Here is a 22,537-nt window from a genome sequence, read left to right on the forward strand (position 1 = left end):
TAAATTACATTTCCATATTATATTATTTTAGAACATCTAAACTAGATTCTACAGGTATAATTTAGGTATTTAAAGTTTCTTTGTAATGAAATAAAAATAAAAAAAGTAATATAAATGTTTCGTATCTAGCAACAAAGTTGCTGTCATGGGTTTGAAGTTGAGCTGTAGAATTTTGATAAGTTTTATTTACACAAATCACAGTGTTGCCCGGACATAACTTTTTCCCAGTTTAAGGAGATACCAACACTTCACTTTAAGGAAAATAAAGGTTCTTCAGTTTCCATAAGTTATTTTGTTGTGTATTCAATCTGTTTAAAAATTAGTTCTTAAACACCAGACATAATTTAAGGACTTATCTGACGTGTAGAAAATTTTTTTACAATTTAAACTTTTTCATTTCGTAACGATTTTTTTTCTGTCTAAGTTTAATTTCCTATGTTAATTTTGAATTTTAACAAAAAAAAAGGTAAATTTGCTGACGACTTCGTATTGAATTTTACAAGTATATAGGGAAACTTCGGGGACTGATGTGTCAAACATCAAAAACATTGTTTATTAAATCACTTGCTGATTGTTCTACACTTATAAGCCTATATATTGAGATATAATTCCAGCTTAGTGAAAAACTTAGTGCCACCTAATAAACATGTTGCTATGATTTATTTACATTTAAATTTTTAGTCGTTTCGTGTATATTAATCAGTAAATATGGAAAATGCTAAGATACAAAGTAAAGTCAAACTGTTGTTTGAAAAGATTCTTAAACCACACTATGTTATGGATAATTATTATGCTGACAATTTGTTTATCAAAATAAACAACACGGATCCAGGTTTGTAACCAATTTAATATAATAAAAGAATAATGTAATAAAGGTTGAGGTTACTTCAGAAAGAGTAACTTTTAGGAGATAACAGGTTCCTTATCTTTTGAATAACTTGAGTTTTTTATTACTTTTATGATATTTATCAGAAATGTACGTTCATTTGATTAATAATAGAAATCTTTACCTTCTCTACACTGTGATATATGTAAAGATGTTTTGTTCTATGACCAGTAAATAAATAAGATATAACTTAATCAGAATCTAAAATTTTGCAATTAAAATCTCACATATTAATTCTTAATCATAACATATTGAACTCTAAATTTGCGTAGTAACAGCTATATTTTTATGGCTCAACAACTGGCCGGTTACATATTTTAATATATTTTTAATGGATCACAAAACTTTACATGATGTCTTTTTACCTTTAATACAATGGGGTTAGTTGTTGCAAAAGTTATAGGCACAGATATGATAAAAAAATATAAATAATAGAATATGCTTTGCTACTCATTTGAAGTTGGGCATGTTTACTTTATTTAATTACAAAAATAGTTTTATTAACATTTTGTGTTATTGTAGTATTGATGTTGTTAAAGAAAAGTGTTACTTTTGTATTTCATAACTCATAGTTCTATTTTAAAGAAATTCTATACTATGAAGTTATTATTTTGTAAATAATATAGTTATTATTGTATGGTTACCTTTAAAACATAATGTTACAAGTGTAAAATAATTGTGTGATTTCAAGTTTGTTGTTATTAGCTGACTCATTCCACACAAACAAACCAAAGTCTATTAATGATGATGCAATATTTGTCTGCCAGTCATTACAACAAAACATGTCTCGTTTTTTGTTGACTTGAATTATTGTTTTGCACAATTATATAATAGTTTTACTTCATCACTAGCAGTTACCTGTGACTTCATCCATGTGATCAAAAATGACCTAATAATTTATTAATGTAGCTTCCTAATAGTGAGATAATTTCTTAAAATGGTTTGGCAGTTTTAGAGCCTGTTTAATGCAAACAAACAAAAAAACAATCAACTCTTGCAACTTTATTATATTAGCATAGAGTAAAGGTATATTAAAATTATCATCATCAATTATTTTATTTATCATTGTTATGTGTTATTTACTGTTATTATAAAATATGTTATCATGTAAACTGTTATGTAAAGTGTGGATAGTGTCACATTGGTTGTATACTGTAAGGATGCTATGCAGTTTTTAAATAAATAAATGAAAAAAAAAATCTTTGCAGTTTACCAATACAACAAAATGTTGGATTTTTTCTTATTATGTTTCTTAGTATAATATTTTAAAATGAATGTAAAAATTAAAGTAATTCATGCTTCAGAGACTTAATGCTCTTAGTTATTGATTAAATAATTTATCAATCAACATCATATAATTATTTTTATCTTTGTTACAGAGGTCACCTACTTTAAATCGCTACCTTTCTTGCCGCAGTTACTTGTAGACAGTTTAGATGGCTTCGAAACATATGATAATACAGTCAAAGTTTTCCTCATACGGTTACTGGCGGTTGTATGCGACAGGGAAGTCAACTTTGGAAAGATATTTTCTAGAAAAGGCGACATGCTTGCACAAGCATTCAATCAGATTGACGGCCCCACCATGAATTCTAGTTTAAGAGTAGCTTACATGGACGTAGCATTGTCTCTCCTTAACCATAGCTCCGGAGTAATTTGGCTGTATGATAGCGATGCTTGGAAGCATATTTTAGTTCTATGCAATGATAAAAGGACAGTTTTCGTCGTTCGAAAGACTTACAAATTCGCATCCAAAATAATGTGGGAGCTAAACCATTTGGGTGACATTTCCAAAATCACAACCACACTCGAGTACATAATGAAACCAGTGTTAGATACAGATTACTTTTCAATTAATCAAATGACTAGTGAGAATGAGGAAGAAATTAGCAAAACTCTGGAGCCGATGCTTCAGATGCTCTTATCCATCATCACTAACGCTGAAGAACTGAGAAAGGGAAATAGCATGTTGATTGAATATATCATAAAAAAATCGAATTTAATAACACTCTGTTACGTTTTATTGGATAAGTTAAGGAGAGAAGACTTGACACTATTAATAACCAAAATACTGTTCGCAGTAGGTGTGGCCAGAATTCTGCATTTGCAACCGAAACTGATTAATGATGTTTACGAAAAGGAAAACTTTATAGAGCTCGGTGCTACTTACTTAAATATTATTCAGTTTCTTATACATAGGCGGTCTCCAACAATGGTGTTTGATTTCTGCAACGCGTGCAGTGTAATGTGGACGACAGCGTGGGAAGGCAAAGCTCCAGCTATGTTTGAGGCGGACGGCAAAAAGTTTGAGTTGCACAACCAAATCGTAGCCATGATCCTTGTACCGTCTCTAGTGTACGCGAACCACGGTAGGCCGATGTCTTCGAGTTTCACTGATGAGAGAGTGGACGAATTCTTGGTGAAACTTCTTAATTATATGTGCTACCATACCGCAAGAGCCGCCTACGCGCTGAGAGACCTTACGGTACAGCTGGATATCCTGTCGATAACATTACAAAGCGTTAAGAGATTAAGTTGTTGGAAGAATCGTTTTTCGAATGAGCAGGCGAATTTAGTTTTCCAAGCGTTGTTTTTTGTACTCAAACAGTACGATCCCGTCGACGACGACGGAGAGATGAAGAACGAAATAACATACGAGGATAGTATGGATAAAGTACTTGTGATGACGTACGTACTGGATAGTTTACTGTCTCTAGTAAAAACATACAATATCAACTGGCATGAGAGCTTCGAAGTGCTGTGTTTGTACAATGTTGTATACCATATTCTAAAAAGGCCAAATTTAACATGTAAGGTAAGAGAAACATAGATTTATATTATATGTTCAACTTAGTACAATATTTGTATTCCACTCGCGGATAGACTTGCTTATCTGTTATCATGTTTTTATCAAGATATGTTAGTAATTAACTTTGGACATGGTTTTATCATCATATGCCTTAACATTGGACAACAAATTTCTTTATGGTATATGAGTATACCATTTAAGTGTGGCTATTATAAAAGGCAATGATTTAATTATTGGTCCACTAAGGCCCTACTAATGCAGCTTCAGTTTGGAAGCTAATTTTTTTAATGCAATACAAGTTAAAAGCTTATAACTAAGTCTTGAATTATTATCGAAGACGCAACATGAAATTAAAAACTTCCAGTTCGTAGTGACTGCATTGAACGTGATTGCGATAACTATAAAGAAATTCCTGCCACCGAACCTGTCTTTGCTGATGGATTCGAAGCCGGGTTCCGCGATGCACGAACTGGGCAAGCTCATCTATATGAAGTTACATGACTTCCATTGGGAGGTGCGGGATTCCGCCCTCGAGTTGCTGCTCGTCTGTACAGAGATATCTTTTATAAGTATGTGCATTTAGATTTACAATATTAACCTATAACTAGTAAGGGTATAATAAAGAATTGGACTTTTATCTTAGAACACCTTTGCAAAAAATTCTCCAGGAATAACACCGCGTATGTATTGTTAGGAAGAAAATCCGTCATTATCGGTGTACTGGCACAACACTAGCCTTACTAGAATGTCAAAGTTTATGTCCCCTCACTAATCATTCTGACACTTGACATGGAAATCGCGCGATTCGCGCCAAAAGATTCTAACTAATAATGTCTAATAGGATATAGATTATTGCGCTCCTGAGGACAGAATATTTTTCAGTGCTAAAGCTTTATTGATAATTTCTAAAATATACCTACTTGTCATAATCTAAAGCGTGAGATAAAAAAAAACAACAAACATAGATTATAAAAAAAATCTTTGAATTAAATTCCAGAATTCCCACCGATCCAAAAGCAAATTCTGTCGAACAATTTAATGACGGTCGCAGTGACAATAGCGCTCAATGATCACGAGTTCTACGTGCGCGCTTCCGCCCTCAAGTGCATTGGTGCTGCTACCAAAGTCTGTGCCATCTGGGACGACCTCAAGACAAACTTCCCCAATATACAGGTGCCACTCCTTTTCTAGTATGTAAGAAAAGCGTTAGACTTTTCGTACACAAAGCAACTAAAATCTTTGAAACTGATGAAATATGACAGCTGTATAGATTTGATCCGCCATCTTGAAAATTGTAGCGACTTGTCTTAGAACAATCTTGGACAAACAGGTAGCGAGGGACTGGCTTTGGCGATAACAGATAGAAATGTGGACGACGAGTACCTGTGAACAAATCTCTATGACATTGTATTGCGTAAGCTTAGCAATTAAAATCGTTTGATTTTGAAAATTTATAACTTTACAAAATTTACACTTCCTTGTGTACGAAGAGCTGTGCTATGATGAACTTAGTAAGTTTTATTTTATCTAAATTATAATCGGTATTTATTTTGTTTTCAGCATATGATTCTAACGATAATGATGGACAATCCTGAAGGTATCGTCAGGAAGGAAGCTTGTAACGTCTTCTGTGAAATCTATCACAATTTAAGAGTAACCCCAGCCTTCAAGCAAGTGTTACATGAATGTATGCTTTGCACAGCGCTCAATGATTTCCATTGGGAGGTGCAACTGAGTGCTCTCAGGTTCTGGAAGATTGTTATACAGCATCATTTAAATGCTCAAGGCATGTTAGATGGTACATTCCCGCCAGTTACATTCTCAAAAGATTCACGTAAAATTGTCACATTAAACGAAAAAGAAATACAAAAAAGGTTACAGAAAACTCTAGAAGAACTAGCTTCAATAGGTTGCTTGACTGTGCTCGTCAAACTTTTACAAGACGAATCCGAAGTTGATATCATGGAAGCGGCACTTTCAATATCAATGGAACTTTATTCTGTTTTAGAAAAATATAAAGTACCTGAAACTCTTCAAGCCGGTGATTGTGAAATGCCTAGTGTTGATGAACTTGATCGTCCTATTAAATTAACGGATTATAGTAATATGAATTCAGAAGCAAACGACACGGCGAAAGTAGATAACGTTATAGAAGGAATTGTTAACGCAGACGATATAAATTTACTGGCTATGATGTATGAAAGTCAAATGAAATTACAAAACGATGAAATGCCTGTAAAAGATCAACCACCTAAACCTAAGCTTCTTAAATTCGCGTCACCGCATTTATTCGTAACATTCTTGAAGAGTAAAGATTTCAAAGCTGTTATTGAACAAAAGAAAAAATGGCGCGAAGGCATCAAGAGTTTATCGTCTCTATTAGACGACGTTCTTGGTATTTACGAAATAAATGATGATGTCAACTCTTTAGATTGTTATTAAAGTTTTGCCAATTTTATACAATTCTTTGTGAAGAATAAATTGTTAAATATAAACAAGATAAAAGAGTCTTTTATTTCTATAACTACGTAATGAATTAACATTTTTTTTAGTAGCCTGCAAGGTCACCAGTAAAACGTCAGTTTTAGCCACTTTTAAAAATGTGTAGTTCATAAACGTTGAAATCATTCAGCTCCTGTAAAATATTCTAAAATTAACGAGAAATTTTAGTATATGTAGGATGTAAATAATATATAAAAATTTTAGTTACGTTTTGTTCATAATTCTACTGTGAATAATTCCTAAATTCCCGTGTTTAAAGCTACTAGAAAACAATTATGTGTTTGTCAAATTATTTGATTTCGATTTTGGAGCTTTTGAACAATACATATACCTGTACAAAAATACTGAAAATAGCAGACAGTTTTAAAAAACATTGATGACCAGATATAAATCGGTCAGTTAGATAAGTTGTAAATTAAAACATCAAATAAGTACGAGTTGGTAATCTATTATTTACTGTCCTTGAAGATTCCGAACGCGTCCCGCGCATACACTTCACTCGAGCAACGTTCATTCCAACTTTATACGTGTTTCAAGTGATCATTTGTTAAATATTTGATGGATTATTAGTGCTTTAGTGCTGTGACGTAATTCAGTGTTTATAATGTATATTGTTTACGTATTTTATTTTAATCAACTCTGTAAAGTTATTAAGTGCCTTTAAAGCTTAATTGGTTATAATTTTATAGCAGTCAAACTAGTGATTCGTGATTTGCAAAAATTGGACCAAATGATGTGTAAAAAAATAAAGAGTGTAATATTAAAATAAATGCTTTTATGACGATTATTTTGAGGCATAATAAAATCTAATCACTAAAGTTTAATTAGAATATTACGAACTGATGATATGATAATTACAATGGCGTTAAATTATTTTATTTAAGACGTAAAATAATGATTTTTAAATGGCCTATGAAATGGTTATCTATTGAACTGTGCAGCGATAACAGTTAATCTGGCCATGATAAGCGGCGCCCATTGAATGTGATTCAAACAAAATGTGTTATAATTGTACACGAAGTAAATTATAAATGAAAAAATGTCTATGAATGATAGGAAGAAGAAACTTATGCTGTTCTTCGCGAAGATATTTGAAGATGAATTCGAATTAAATGCATATTACGCGGAAAGGATTTTAAAATATTTACAAGAGACACCTGTGAACGGTATGTTATTACAGATAATATTGGTGCATTTTTTTTAAACTTGTTATAATATTCATCTATGAATACGATGGAAGGTTTTTGTTGATATGGTCTAAAGGTCGCTTCCGTAATTATTGCAAGACCTATGTAATTTAAATCTAATCTTTTTTAACCAAAGGAACAAAAAACTCTTTGATATACTGTCTGGCTATCTCTTTTAAATAAATGTATGATGTTCTTTTATATTTATAGCGTTCAAGACTTTAATGTTATAATTTTCTTTTCTAGGTTTTGAAACTAACCTATTAGAATCCTCATTTTTCTCCGAAATTTTATTAAAAACTTATAACGGTTGCGAAGTGAAAACAAACTCTGTGAAGATATTCATCGCCAATATTGTATCGGTTATTTACAAAAACGAACTACAGTTTAGCAAGCTAATAAACTTGTTAAGATTCCATCGTTTCTTGCAGTACATGTGCAATTATAATTCAAAATGTGCGAAGTACTCGGATCTCCTGTACGCAAGCATCAACATGGTAACGTCGCCGATAGCTCACTACTCGGGTGTCAAATGGTTGGTGGACAACAAAATGTGGCATTACGTGCTTTGCTGCTGCACGAATTTCAGACCGCCGCGCGTCTCGCGCGCTGCCTACAACTTTATCGCACAACTCCTCTGGAAACTGATCGAATTTGAAGATGATGATGTTTTAGCTGAAATTATTGAGTTTATCATAAAACCTGTAAGGTATAACCAATACCACATTACGAATACAATAAAAGACGGCGAGGAGGTAAATGTTTACGCACCAATGATGTCGTCTTTAAACGCAATGTTGGTCGTTCTGGGAAACACCGATGATCAACTAAGCAAAAGCTACAAAATAGCACCAATCCTAATGCAACGGTTTAATTTCGACACTCATCTTCAAGTTATATTGGACGTTACCAGAGACCCCAATTTGGCTAGAATACTATGCGAGGTTCTGTTCAAACTTTATTTCAATTCAATTGTAGAAGCATACCATCGGAAGAAGAAAACAAACAGTGAGATTATGAACGAGATCACTTCTATATACAACAATGTGCTGCAAAAACTAATCGAAAAGCAAATGTCGGAAGCGGTCGCAGATTTCGTTGTTAAGTGCAATTTATTCTTAGCTAAATTGGGCGCGAAGAAACAACAATTCTTCGAAAGAGATGGAAAGAAGTTCGAATTTCAAAATCAATTCGTGTTGCACTTGGTAGTTCCAATGTGGACGTATCATTCATTAAATTGCGGCAGTGAAGCTAAACTTATCGAAATAGATAATTACTCCTTTAAATTGACGAACGTAACCGCGGAGCATATTACTCAATCTGCGGAGTTCTTTCAAAAAGTCGTACAAAATAATACCGATTATGTTAAGCAGGTGACGATATACACCGTTAAGAATCTATTTCAATTCCGAGGACAATTAACCAAAGCCACAGCTGGTATTCTGTATCAAGGTTTGTACTACGTTTTGCAGACGTTCGTTATGTCAGACGACGTGGGTAATCATTTGATTTTGAGCGAAAATCCACTGCGATCACCTGATGATGTCAGACTATTGCGTCTAGTTCTCGATGCGATAAAAATGCTTTTAAAGGAGCATCATATAAATTGGTACGAAAGCTTAGAGATTATATGTCTCCAAGTAACTCTTTTGAATTTGATGAAGCAAAAATGTATGTGTGCAAAGGTTAGTGCATACATTTATTTAGTTGTGAGAATAATATGTTGGACAACGCTTAGCCGATAGTGATAAAATTTGTATTTTTTAGGGTTTAGTACAAACGATTGACTTGATTAACTTAAGTGTGCGGAATTTCCTCTCCCCGGACATGCGGCTCCTAGTAGAGAGCGATAGTGGCAGCTCTCTGAGCGAAATTGGCGTGATGACCAAGGAGTACATGCAGCACCCGGACTGGGAGGTCCGCGAGTCCGCCCTCAGTCTGCTGCTAAGCTGTACCGATGTGTCCTTTGTCAGTATGTGAATTTCTCCATAATTTCACGCTTAACAACTCGACCCTAAAACATTCACTTCCTATACAAAATTTACAATTTAAAATGTTGCACGATTTCAGTCTTGGGTATATAATTCAAAATTACCTACAATTTCCCGATTTATTTGATCATATTTTTACATAAACCAATAGTTTGACTGTTCCAGAATACATACCACTGCAGAAAGTGATATCCTCGAATCATTTGATGCTGTTAGCGGCGACGAGTGCACTAAGCGATTCTGAGCCTTACGCGCAGGCCACAGCGCTGCAGTGCCTGGCCGCTGCCGCCAAAATCAACAAGATCTGGTCAGATGTCAAGAACGTGCATCCTAATTTATACGTAAGTATTTACTATGCGGTGTACATATTTATGATGCGTCGAAGATAACCGTAGGGGTTGGATTACCTAAACACTCAAAAAATGTTGCTATCCCAACATTGTCTTTAAAAATAACAGAGATAGATATATATATTGTAGAACATTTCGACACTTTAAACTCATAATTACATCACGCTTATCGTCTTCTACTCTAAAGGCGTTGAATACTTGTACGATTGGTCTTTGTATTCTGGTTTCCTATACTAATAATATTATAGAGAGGAAAGATTTTATTGTTTGTTTGCATTGCATAAGCATATTATAAGCATATAATATGCATTGAATAAGCTCCAAAACTACTAAACCAATATTTTTTTTTTCACTTTTGGGAAACTACTCTATCCCCGGGTGACGAAGGCAATATTTATTACTAGTTTTAAATTCTTTACGGACGAAATCAAATTAAACTACTATTTTATTTATTTACTTATTTATTCATTCATTCATTCGTTCGTTCGTTCATTTATTTATTTATTAAGACAAGCCAACAGAATACATATAAAATAGCAGAAAAACAAAACTATTAAATTAAAATTATTAAATACATTAATAACGATTATCATTTTACCAGGTACAATTGATTAATTTAGCGCAAAGAAACCAAGAAGACATAATAAGAAAAGAGGCAGCTAATGTATTGACTGAAATTTTCTTACACCAAAATATTTCTTGTGAATTTAAAAACTGTTTGTTCCAAGTTATGCGAAAAGTTGCGTTGAACGACTTGCATTGGGAAGTACAGACAGCAGCACTTAACTTCTGGCGACACGCGATAAAACAACTATGTCTCGATCGCGGCATGATGGACGGGAAATTTCCAACTGTAACTTTTTCAAAAGAAAAAAGAAAAATTATCGTCTTCAATGACAACGAAATAAAGAAACAACTCAACAATATCATGAATGATCTGTCTTCTATCGGTTGCTTAAATGTTTTAGATAAATGTTTAGATATAGAACAAAATGTAGCTGTGATAGAAGAGGCTTATAAGATTGTAACCGAATTAAAAGTGGTATTAGATAATTATAAACTTAGTCCGACACAAACCACTGCTCCTAAAGTGGATTTGACTGAAAGTAAAACGGCAATCGATATGGATTGTGAAATGGATGTGGGCATGGAATTGTATTCATCGCACGGAGGAATGTTTGATTTAAGAGAACTGATTATTGATGAAATAACGAACACGTCACAAAGCGATCTCATTATAGATATTATCAACAAAAGACCTCGGGAACAAAAAGAACAGTTAGATACACACGATAGTTTACAGAACCCGATACAACCGTATGCGTTTTTACAAAAAGTCAATTCGATTGACTACCAGGCAATTATAAATGTTAAGAAAGGATGGCGTCCAGATGAAACAAATCTAGACGATTTGATAGACGAAATATTGACCAATCAAAGTGCAACACAAATTAATACCATAGATATGTGTGACGTTTAGAATTAATTAAATGTTTTATACCATAAATATTTTTTTTATTGAATACCTATGCGTTGAAAATAATATTGACTATGTCAATCAACCGTTTTATAGTTGATGGTTTATCATCGTCGAATTTTTTGGTAGTAACTAGTAAAAACTGATATTTTCCTTGGTGTATATGTATGTAACAAAGTTACTCCCGCGTTTCGTCTCATGAATATGCATATCTGAGGCCTATGTTAAGAAAGGATGGGGACACATAGGAAGGGGAAATATTCTCTTTCTCTGCATCTACTGCTATGTCGATTAAAAGTAGGCAACACTGTAAATGCAGATGTCAATGGGCAGGGGCAGTTTTGCTATTTCGGCGAAATCAGGAGGATGCTTACTTGTTCGCCACAATATAATAAGAATAAAATTACCACATAGAAATTGAATCAGTCACAAAAAAAATTATCTCCCAGATTGGAAATGCAATTCACATTTATTTATGGTTGCTACTACAAAATAAAAGATATATATTTCTAGAATTAATCTTTATATTAAACAAACTAAAACTACTTATTTAAATCTATTCAATTTCTATAACAGCTCCAACTTTGGACAATGCTTCTTTTAGTTTTTCCGCCTCATCTTTAGAAATGTCAGCCTTCACAACTGTAGGTACACTTTCAACAAACTTCTTTGCCTGTACCAAGTTAAATCCTTCCAGTAGGCTCTTGACCTCTTTGATTAGCGCAACCTTCTGTTTGTCATCAAACTTGGTCATTTTAACCTAAAATATGAAGAAGATTGTGTTTTTATGTTTCTTTTTTTTAAATAAAATTATACACATACTAAATTACAACACTGATTTGTAAGTCTTGAATTATTGGCTATGGTATTTTATACAAATTTAACAAAAAATAGCAAATATGAATTATGAATAAGAATTCATGGAACTCACTGTAAAGCTAGTCTTAACAGCTTTAGGTGCAGCTTCCTCTTCATCTTGTGCTGCCGGCGCGGCCATCGCAAACCCTCCGATAGGCATAGCAGGCGCATCAGGAAGGTTCAGTCTTTTTTTCAAAACCTGACTGAGTTCTGACACTTCCAACAAGTTAAGATTTGTTATATCTGCTACGATCTTCTCTATTTTTGGTGATACTGGCTTGTCAACACCTTCCGGTGGTGGAATGGTAAGGGGTTTGATAGCTTCACTTACCTCTTGTCTTATAATAGTGCTGAAAAGAGATATAAGGTTGGCGTCACGTAAATAGAACAAAGGGAAACAATTTAATTAAATAAAATTATGAACAACCTGGTGTCGTTTAAATTGAATTGAATATGAATATCAATCTTGATTTACATAACCTTAAAGTTTGTATTTATATAAGTTTTATTACCTTCTGGAAAATGTTCGCCATTGGCGAAAGGGGATATTTTTCATTATCCTGACGGTATTCATCACTGTTTAGTTTATTATATTTAGAAATAGTTTTAACAATATTTTGGTTCCAATTACCAGATTTATGATTTTTATAGGTTATTTTTCAAATACACTTGACTTCTCAATAACAGATAAAAAATGTTACTCTTGTATAAAATATGAACAAAAAATTATTTATTTTAACAAAAAATCTATACGCAAAATCAACAGGAAATCAAAATTTTATTACAAAATTATATTAGACATGTTTTGAAGAGTCGATTTCTACGCACATCATGGCTTTAGGTTTTCGGGTTTATTTGTACTGTCCTCTGTCAGTTCAAACAGCTGATAAAAGCTGACACCTGTCAACGTCAACGTCAAATGTCATTTATTTACAAATTTATTTTATTTATGAAATCATATTATTAGCGTATTATACGATGTTTAAAATATTGTATGCGAAACAGAGTTACCGACAAAAAATTGACCTCTAAAAATGACTTATTACAAAATAATTATACGGTAGCAGGTAAGTCAAAACATAACTATGTACTACTTGGATGTGGTATTTTCGATTTTTAATGCAAAATCGCTAATATATTTGTAAATGCCTGGGATAAAACCGCACACCTCTAGATTAGAAGTCTTTTTTTTAACCCAATCCACACATTTATGTCCTTAATTGAACAGTATTTGTTGTTTGGTATTTCATAAAATTTGTATGCTCGTTAATTTTAATCCAATTATATCAGACTTTAGTTCATCTGGTCTGTATACAATCCTCTTTATATTGAATAGGTTTGTTATGAAACTTGTCTATTTCTGTTTGTGGTGCATTCGGTAACCATAGATTTAGTTTATGTAATCTTAAATAAAACCATGATTTGTTTAAATAAAATCTTTTATTCAGTATTTCGACTTTTCTTGAAGGTGGCATCAAAAATTCCACCCTACATTTGCAACATTATGAATTATGAATACACACAATAAGAAAGTAAAGTTGTGAAATTTTTAATAGCTTTCTAAGATTAGCCTTCGGTGATTCCTTTGGATGTATTTTTAATTTTTACTAAGAAATACTCAAGTTTGCGTAATTTGCTAGAAATAGATGTTTAATTAATAAAAAGGAAAATATTCTTTTGCATTTGTATGTGTTCTCTCTGCGTACTTAAGCAAAACTTTTGTTAATTGAGTTTCTAATTTTATCGAAGGCTTAAGAAAACTTTGCAATGTTGATGAAATTTTTTCCAATTATTTCTAGATTTTACGTAAACGGTAAGAGATTTGTGTCGAAAGAATAAGCTCGGGAAAGAAATGAATAGCTAATATTTTTTAATTTAATTTAGTTTTGTTTCTTAAAAAGGATTATAAAATGAAATATCAATTTAATTTATACTTTTGATGTTTAACATAGTTAAAAAAATATATAGGTTATGAATATGTTCCATGGAGACAACAACATACATAAATATATGTAATAATAAAAAACCGTTTAATTGTTTGTGTAAACTATTTGCTAGGTAATAAGAAATTCGATTAATCATATCGTATTATGTTTAAAATTTGACCCATTTCCTGTTTACACTAATGAAAGCTACGTGATATAGTCTAAGAGCTAATATTAAAAGACTGTTGTACTTGTAAGTAGGGAATATTCTTGATAACTTAGATACTTCTAGAAACATTGATTTCTTTACTGAATGTTACTGATGATAAGTGACGGAGAATAATTTTTGAATGATAGTAGCTAGCGGTGTTAGTGAATCTCAGTAAATGTCAGATAGTTGACATAGGTTTATGTTGAAGAATTGTCTGGCAGATGTTCATGTCGGTGGTTAATAATTATCATCTAAATATGGTAAAAATATGCTAGCAAGGGATTCATCGAAACCAGGTAAAGGGTCTATAAGAAGAAAAATTCAAACCTTAACTATATTGCTCTTTAGTTTGAAAATAACGTTTTTTAATTTAGCGGTTTATAGGAGAACGTTTTAATTATTATTATTGGCTCTTAGACTTCCAATATACCTATTAATGTAAGGTTGCCCATTGTGCGATATTGGATACTCGGGAAAAGTTTCCAGAATGTTCGTTACGTTTAGCGTAGGTACGGACTACGGGTTGTCGTCAGGAGCTTTCAGTTCGCTTTCAGAAGCCGCAGCGATCTGACGTGCCAATTGAGTTCGTAATTAAATTACTTTCCGTACAGCTGTCTAATTGAAGTAAGTTTTTTTAATACTTTAAACATGTGACTTGACAATGTGTACGTGTAAAAATACGTCTTCGTTATTTTTTTAATTAATTCTTACTATACAACTTTGCATAATTATAATATGTGAATTATTGGTTTTGAGGACGATTTCTAACCGAAAGAAATATGTTTTTTTTCTTTTAAATCATCCTGCTATTTTAAAATACGTATTTGTTGTACAGTTTTGGCCAACCACAATTCTTTAAAAGCCTTGTCTACATTTAAAACTCCTTAATCGCGGTGCCACAATTCACGGGAACAATAATAGGCAAATTTCACATTAACTTTTAAAAATATTTGGTTATGGTTTCGGTATTCTCGGCACATTTACGGAACGTAACTCCCGTATATGACGAGATTTGCCTGTATTAACTTAAGGGAGTCACTTAATGGCTATAAATGTTGCTTAGTGTATAGTAAATTGTATATCGTTAATTATACTTTGACGTAATTTATAAAAAACAATATTTTAGTTGATTACGCGAGCAATTTTTTCCCGATTCTAAAATTAATGGAATGTGATTTCGATACACTTGTAAGGCCTTAATTGGAACTTACTGCGCGCTACTAATTACTGAAATGCTTCTTTATGTAAGACGAAACGAACTTTATTGAAAAATTTGAAGTTTCGTAAATATTTTCCATAGACATAATTTTTTTTAGGATTAGTACTTAGATTTTTAATAGATATTTACAAAAATAATTTGACGTTGACTTACACAGATAAAAAATATTATGTACCACTTTGTTCTTAGGTTCGCGTGTTATTTTTTGTCGACGACTTTTTGACACGAACAAGTAATTGCCACTGTTATTGAGAATAAATACTATAATATTATACTGTAAAATTAAGTTTCTTATCAGATTAAGATAAAATAATTGTCTCGAATCAATAGAATGATGAATCGATGGTCCAATCAGCCTAATGGGAAACATCCAAATAACTCCATAATCAGTATATTAATTTCTATATTAAAAATTTTATACTGTAAGCGGTTACAGTGAGGTAGCTCCGTCGAAGAACCGGTACAAAAATATGCTGTTTTATCAAAGATAATGAGAGGGATGACGATATGTTTTTAGCGGGGGAAACTCACAGCTAGTAGACAATTTCAAATCACAATGGATTCGAAATTGGGTCGCCCGTGTGACAAGGCTGTGCTTGACAGCATTTGTACCAGCTATGACAAGCTTCAACTGCAGCGGTTGTGAACAAATTTAACAATACATTAACAGTGGGTTTCTGAGACCAAAATATCCATTTAAAACATACTGTTATCACTGTTTTGTCAAAGAAAGAGACAGGGATGCCGATGTATTTTAAGAGATTTTGGCCTCAAAAACCAACGGTTAGTAATAGTATTATAGTTTTAACAAGGGGTCCGATTTCATCAGTGCGGAGTTAAAAAATAGCCAATAATATGCTCGTATACATCGGCTACCTTCCCGTCTGAAAAAACATGGGTCCAGACGTTCCGGAGATTACCCGGAACAAACGCGGCCTTGCGAACAGACATACGGATATACAAAAAAATTAAAACCTAGTTTTTCGTTATCAGCAACGTAAATACATTATTTGTACGAAATATACATACTCCAATTTTATTCACATGCACAGATTATCTTTTGTTTTAATTGAAGGTTAAATTGCGTTAATAATGGATAAGTCGCACATTTCAAGATAAAATTCGTTAAAAGAGTGACGTTTTTGATGACAGTAAAAAAATATGTCCCCTATATAATGTGAACAAACAGCACTATTTAATTCCTTCATAGTCACCTAGGTTCTTCGTATTTATTACGTAGACCAAAGTAGAATAAACCTAATATTCACCTTGCGCGCAAACGAGTCTTAATAGGTAAAGGGGTCATGAGACGAACAATTTATGCCCGTCAGTACTTACGTGTGTGTAGGTAGCCGATAGATGATTGAAACGATGTGGATCAGGGGTCGTCAATATTTAGATCGTATAGTAAACTATTGAACAAATATTTATTTAATTACTAAATCCCACTATTATCTTTATTTCGAAAATTTCAAATAGGCTCTTGCTTGGCAAACAATATGTTCGTAAGCGGAATTATGTTGGAAGGTTATTTTTTATATCATACGGTGGCAAACGAACGAGCGGCCACCTGAAATCGCTGAAATAGCGAAGTGACCGTTGCCCATAGACACACTCAATTGCATCGTGTTGCCTACCTTTAATCGACGGAAGAAAGGATGCACAGGGAGAAAATATTTTCCCTTTCCATGCATCCTCTCATCCGGAAAGTCCACTTCCACTTCCCATCCTTTCCTTATAAGAAAAAGGGTGGGAAGGGAAAGAGGAATAAATTAGGCCTCCGGGACGCACACTCATCAGACGAAACGCGGAATTGCTTCCACTTGACGCCTGTCTTCTGTGCGGTGCGAGGATGTTAAAGCGGGCTCTATCACTGTTCAATTATTAACAGTGGTATTGATTTAAATTTATTACTTGATATAAACGTAGCTGATGTCAATGAACTTTAATTATATATTAATTAATAATATAAGCTACGTAACAATAACATCCATTGTTATTATATTTCATTGCGGTATTACATAACCTGCTCTGTGACATAAATTGCAACTGCAAGTTATAATCTACGCCGATAAGCTTACCGTCCACTGCACCCACACATGTAATATAGACATGTATATATACAGTAATATAGGACTAAACCTATGTTTGCTAATAGCAGACGTTATGTAATAAGTCGTGTTATACGATTTTATACCTTGAAGTTAGCATTTGTTCTACTTTAAATTGAATTTTCGCTTGCAAGGAACATATTTCCTCCTTGCTTCTTGGTTTGCATTTAGTATTGATGTTAAGGATTGTTTATAATTTTCCTCTTTGGAGATGTAAGATTATTGTCGTTAGTGTAAGACATAGTTGAAACGAAATTGACTTGATAGTAAGTTTCCTTTTAATTCGAAAAAGTCGTAACTTTAAGGCATTTGATTTTTATCTTGAATTGGATGAATGAATTGTTTTTTTTTTTAATATACTGCAGGTAATTCTTGAACCTATTCTAATAAATTCTATATATTCCAGATATTTAAGAACAATGTTGGGCGGTAGCGCGTTGTGGTTCCGGCATGGGTTGAGGTTACACGACAACCCGGCGCTACACAGCGCTTTGGAAGACAAAACCGTGCCCTTTTTTCCCATATTCATCTTCGATGGAGAAACTGCAGGTATGAAGAACTAGAAATAATAGCTCTTGCAGCGCTTCCTTCTCTGACAGTCTTTACAGAAAGGTTCATTATTATAGCAAAAAATAAATAAAAAAAGATTTACTTTTTGTTTTAGCTAGTTACATTTTTATTTTTACTTATAATGTAGGCACGAAGGTTGTGGGATACAACCGCATGCGGTATCTTCTGGAAGCGCTCGAGGACCTGGACAATCAGTTCAAGAAGTACGGCGGCCGGCTCATCGTTATGAAGGGCACGCCGCACGTCATTTTCCGCCGCCTGTGGGAGGAATTCGGTAAGACGTGAATCAATTTGTTCTAAGGAAACTATGTATATGTGTCTTCGTGAGTAAAGCGATAAGGCACTTACTGAACTACCGCGTAATATATGTTGGGTTTGTGTAACATTTTCAGGCATAACTAAGCTGTGCTTCGAGCAAGATTGCGAGCCGGTGTGGCGCGCACGCGATGATGCGGTGAAGGCGGCGTGTCGCGAGACCGGGGTCGTGTGTCGCGAGCACGTCTCCCACACGCTGTGGGAGCCCGACACCGTCATACGATACAATGGGGGAATCCCGCCTCTTACGTATCAGATGTTTCTGGTCAGTTTTTGTTTTTACTGGCGAAATAATTTTACAAAAATATATTGTTATCTCTCTCATTTATTATACTGTATCCTTTTCTCACACACGTAGGGTTGGCGCACCAGTTTTGTCCTACAGATATTATTCTCTTTGGAAAAACTGTAAAAATCGTTTTATACATCATGTTAACCTACAGCTATCTTGTAATAAATGTTTAACTTTACTATTGTTATTTGAATCAATCTAAAAATACCTATTACAGCATACGGTGTCGACCATCGGCGATCCGCCGAGGCCGGTCAGCGATTTGGACCTCACTGGGGTCAACTTCGGCGTGCTGCCTGATTTCTTCTACCAGGAATTTACGGTCTTCGATAAAGTAAGGACAACTCACCATATGTTTATATTAAACGATTATTTTAACTATTGTACTGTTCAGTCTTGTAAACTTTATAACAGCTCGCACGAGGCTCAATTTTAGGTATTGGAAGGACGTAATAATAACGATATGCCTAATACAAAAGTATTAAACCGGTTCATTTCTACGGTTTATAAACGATATAGCCAGTAATCTCGTATAAAATATCAATGTCTGATGAGCTGGTGCCTCCAGGTGCCGAAGCCGGAGGATCTGGGCGTGCACCTGGACCGCGAGGACATCCGCATGATCCGCTGGGTGGGCGGGGAGACTGCCGCGCTGCACCAGATGCAGCAGCGTCTGCAGGTCGAGTACGAGACATTCTGCAGGTCAGTCACATCACCATAAACACATTAGTTACTTCTAAGACAGTCATTTTGTTGTTTTTTTTTGTAGAAAGCAGTATCGTCGTGAACGAATATGTTAGCAATAAGGAACGTTATATTTTGTAAATATTATAATTTGCAGAGGCTCGTATCTCCCTACTCACGGGAATCCGGACCTTTTGGGCCCACCTATTTCGCTCAGCCCGGCGCTGCGCTTCGGATGTCTGTCTGTCCGTAGGTAAGTTGTAATTCATTATTTTAAATTGGTTAATTTAAAAGTTTAATGTATAAGTTATAACGCACTAGTTGTTAAGATTTGATTGATTTGCACAGTTTTTATTTCAAATCAAAGAATGATGGTAAAATCTTCTTCATCATGAATTTTGACAGATTCTATTGGGCTGTACAAGATTTGTTCCAGCAAGTGCATCAAGGCCGTCTCTCTGGCAGTCAGTTTATTACAGGTACCGTTGCATTCTACTAAATCCGACTCGAAGGACCATACATTAAAATATTTTGTATAGTTCACTTAAAACCATCTATGGTGTATTTACAGGTCAGCTGATTTGGCGCGAATATTTTTATACAATGAGCGTGAACAATCCAAACTACGGTCAGATGGGAGGGAACCCCATCTGTCTAGATATACCCTGGAAGACTCCGGAAGGAGACGAATTGACTAGGTAGTCACTTTTATATTATGTCTATCATATGTTTATTTCGGAGAAGTTCTTTGAAACAGTTGTCGGAGAAAGCGATTTTGTTCTAGAGGTTCAATATTTTTTGTTTTAGAAGTGTCATTGTTGTAGAAATTATTTTTAATTTAAGTTTAGTTTAAGTTCTTAAATTAAGCAAGGTAATAATTTGTCTACTTTTATTTATGTTTCGAATAAACAGGTTATTGGGTAATTAATAAAGTACGTTGTAAATAACCTCCACTCTTCTAAAATTTTATTATTTTTATATGTAAGTAATATTTTTTTGTTTGGTTAAAAGATGGAGCGCTTTATGTGGTATTCTGGTGTGATGCAGGTAAGGTAAATGAGCGTTTATGTGTCAGATGGATAGAGGGTCGCACTGGGTTCCCGTTCATCGACGCGGCGATGCGGCAGCTGCGGTCTGAGGGTTGGCTGCACCACGTGCTGCGCAACACCGTCGCCTCCTTCCTCACGCGCGGCACGCTCTGGCTCTCCTGGGAGCACGGCCTCAACCACTTCCTCAAGTACCTGCTCGACGCTGACTGGTCTGTATACGTCTTTGAGATGGTTGTCTATGACCTACTTTAGTTTCACGTTTGCCCACTAAGGTCACTGACCTCTATAAATAGACCGGCTCTAAGACGTAGTATTTTGTGCCTATTTGATTTTCCTCATTTCAGCGCTGATGGTAGCGGTTTGTAGGAATGTTGACGATTTGAACTAATAATAAAGATTTAACTGTAACGTAACAACGCGTTAAAATTGGAACGAAGCAAAAGCTGTAATTTCCTAGCAATCGCCTATCCATTTATAGAGGCCAGTGTCTCCGGTAGATAAGTTTGTCAACAATTATCTATGGGGTTTTGTAAATGTGAAGAATGGTGTGAGTTCTGCAGGTCAGTGTGCGCGGGCAACTGGATGTGGGTGTCGTCGTCTGCATTCGAGGCGCTGCTGGACTCGAGCGAGTGCGCGTGCCCGGTGCGCCTGGGCCGCCGCCTCGACCCCGGCGGTGACTACGTGCGCCGCTACGTGCCCGAGCTGGCGCGCGTGCCCGTCAACTACATGTGAGTCACTCCCAACACATGACAGTGCTGCTGGACTGGAACTGCGCTTCACATTATGACATTGACATTATAGTAGGTCGTGGTACATATGAACAATAATAACATATGAACAAATAATAATATATGAATTTAAACTTTTTTGTGTTAGATACGAGCCGTGGAAGGCTCCTATCGACGTGCAGGAGCGTGCCAACTGCATCATCGGCAAGGACTACCCCGCGCCCATGGTCAACCACCTCGACGCCGCTGCACGCAACAGGAACAATATGAAGGTAACCTCCAAAAACGACTACGTGTGTTAACTGTTATTGACTGTGCTCTCTCTAACTCTAAACTCTCTTCTAATAATAAATATGTTTATTTCAATTTCCCAGTAAATTTTCGAATTGTTTTATACACATGTTATTCATCAAACCTTTCTTAAAATAAGAAAAGCGAAAAACAAAGCCGTATATAAATAAATATTATGAAAAAGACGTAAAATTGGATCATTTACCGGTCGTTTTCGAGTACTTTACGTACACGTTTTCTAAGTTCATATAAGCAGCATTATAGACACGTATTTAATTTCACTTCAAAATACTTTAGCACTCAAATCTAATCCCATATTCCATCTATCCAGGAGTTACGTAGAATCCTGGAGAAGGCTCCGCCGCACTGCTGCCCCTCCTCAGAGGAGGAGATCCGTCGCTTCATGTGGCTCAACGACGACACCGAGTCTGAGATCAGCACCTCTTAGACTAAATACGACTTTATTACAAGCGTACGAAAGTCTAAAATACACGCAGCTATGTTTTTTTTTTTAAATTAAGAAGATGTCACACGTGCGGAGTCTGTGTGGCATTTCTCTAAAATGCTTTTTGCTTTTATCAATATTGTACTTGTGTAGAAATACTTTACTTTTTTTCTATAAATACAGTAGAAATTGCATAAGCGAGAGTCAAAGCGATATTTTTTCTCGCTTATAGAGGTTTCTTACTTTGTTTTTATCTTATGTAGGTTATCCGTTGGGACTGGACAATGTCTTATAGAAGTTTCTCGCCTATTCATGTTCTAATTTCTTTAAGATATCCAAAGTAGAAGCATAAGTAAAACATATCTCGAATATAATATCAAGTATATAGTAAAGTAAATATAATAAAGATGGTTAAAGACAGTTTTTTAATAATATATTTTTTAAATATTTATTCTTATTGGATCTGATATTGGTATTTTTAAAACTTTTGAATCATTTTTTTGGATTTGATGGACCCAATTAAAACAATTTTACAACGACTTCTACAATATGTTTTTTTTAGACATATACATAAAAATCTAAAGAAATATATCACAATAAGAAAATAATAAAATCCAATCAGTTAGAAAAAAAAAAT

The 22,537-nt window shown here is 34.4% G+C and overlaps 4 protein-coding genes across 6 annotated transcripts; 3 read left to right on the forward strand and 1 right to left on the reverse strand.

Annotated features, from left to right (window-relative positions):
• Positions 1-527: 527 nt before the first annotated feature.
• LOC106121356 (uncharacterized) lies at positions 528-6,194 on the forward strand. Its single transcript, XM_013316992.1, has 5 exons — positions 528-832; positions 2,266-3,701; positions 4,060-4,264; positions 4,693-4,868; positions 5,256-6,194. Exons 1-5 carry the CDS (start codon positions 709-711, stop codon positions 6,135-6,137), a joined length of 2,823 nt encoding a protein of 940 aa, XP_013172446.1. The 5' UTR covers positions 528-708; the 3' UTR covers positions 6,138-6,194.
• A 272-nt stretch (positions 6,195-6,466) lies between these two features.
• On the forward strand, positions 6,467-11,226 carry LOC106121386 (uncharacterized). Its single transcript, XM_013317044.1, has 5 exons — positions 6,467-7,363; positions 7,631-9,069; positions 9,152-9,356; positions 9,541-9,716; positions 10,327-11,226. Exons 1-5 carry the CDS (start codon positions 7,237-7,239, stop codon positions 11,203-11,205), a joined length of 2,826 nt encoding a protein of 941 aa, XP_013172498.1. The 5' UTR covers positions 6,467-7,236; the 3' UTR covers positions 11,206-11,226.
• A 482-nt stretch (positions 11,227-11,708) lies between these two features.
• mRpL12 (mitochondrial ribosomal protein L12) lies at positions 11,709-12,692 on the reverse strand. Its single transcript, NM_001312343.1, is given in 3 exon segments — positions 11,709-11,962; positions 12,134-12,410; positions 12,573-12,692. Coding segments are annotated over 3 exon segments (543 nt in total). The 5' UTR covers positions 12,635-12,692; the 3' UTR covers positions 11,709-11,758.
• A 291-nt stretch (positions 12,693-12,983) lies between these two features.
• Positions 12,984-22,319, forward strand: cry (circadian regulator cryptochrome). Of its 3 annotated transcripts, none has more exons than XM_013317177.1 (13): positions 12,984-13,127; positions 17,933-18,075; positions 18,224-18,370; positions 18,489-18,676; positions 18,921-19,037; positions 19,272-19,405; positions 19,545-19,640; positions 19,793-19,866; positions 19,959-20,085; positions 20,463-20,645; positions 20,997-21,164; positions 21,313-21,436; positions 21,787-22,319. In XM_013317177.1, the coding sequence occupies exons 2-13, from the start codon at positions 17,946-17,948 to the stop codon at positions 21,901-21,903; spliced, it is 1,605 nt and encodes a 534-aa protein (XP_013172631.1). In that variant the 5' UTR covers positions 12,984-13,127; positions 17,933-17,945; the 3' UTR covers positions 21,904-22,319. The 3 variants fall into 3 exon arrangements, with proteins under 3 accessions (XP_013172631.1, XP_013172630.1, XP_013172632.1); XM_013317176.1 differs by lacking the exon at positions 12,984-13,127 and adding an exon at positions 14,747-14,820; XM_013317178.1 differs by lacking the exon at positions 12,984-13,127 and adding an exon at positions 17,712-17,792.
• Positions 22,320-22,537: the final 218 nt, after the last annotated feature.

Source organism: Papilio xuthus, unplaced genomic scaffold, assembly GCF_000836235.2.
Source record: "Papilio xuthus unplaced genomic scaffold, Pxut_1.1 DF826945.1, whole genome shotgun sequence".
Taxonomy (NCBI): domain Eukaryota; kingdom Metazoa; phylum Arthropoda; class Insecta; order Lepidoptera; family Papilionidae; genus Papilio; species Papilio xuthus.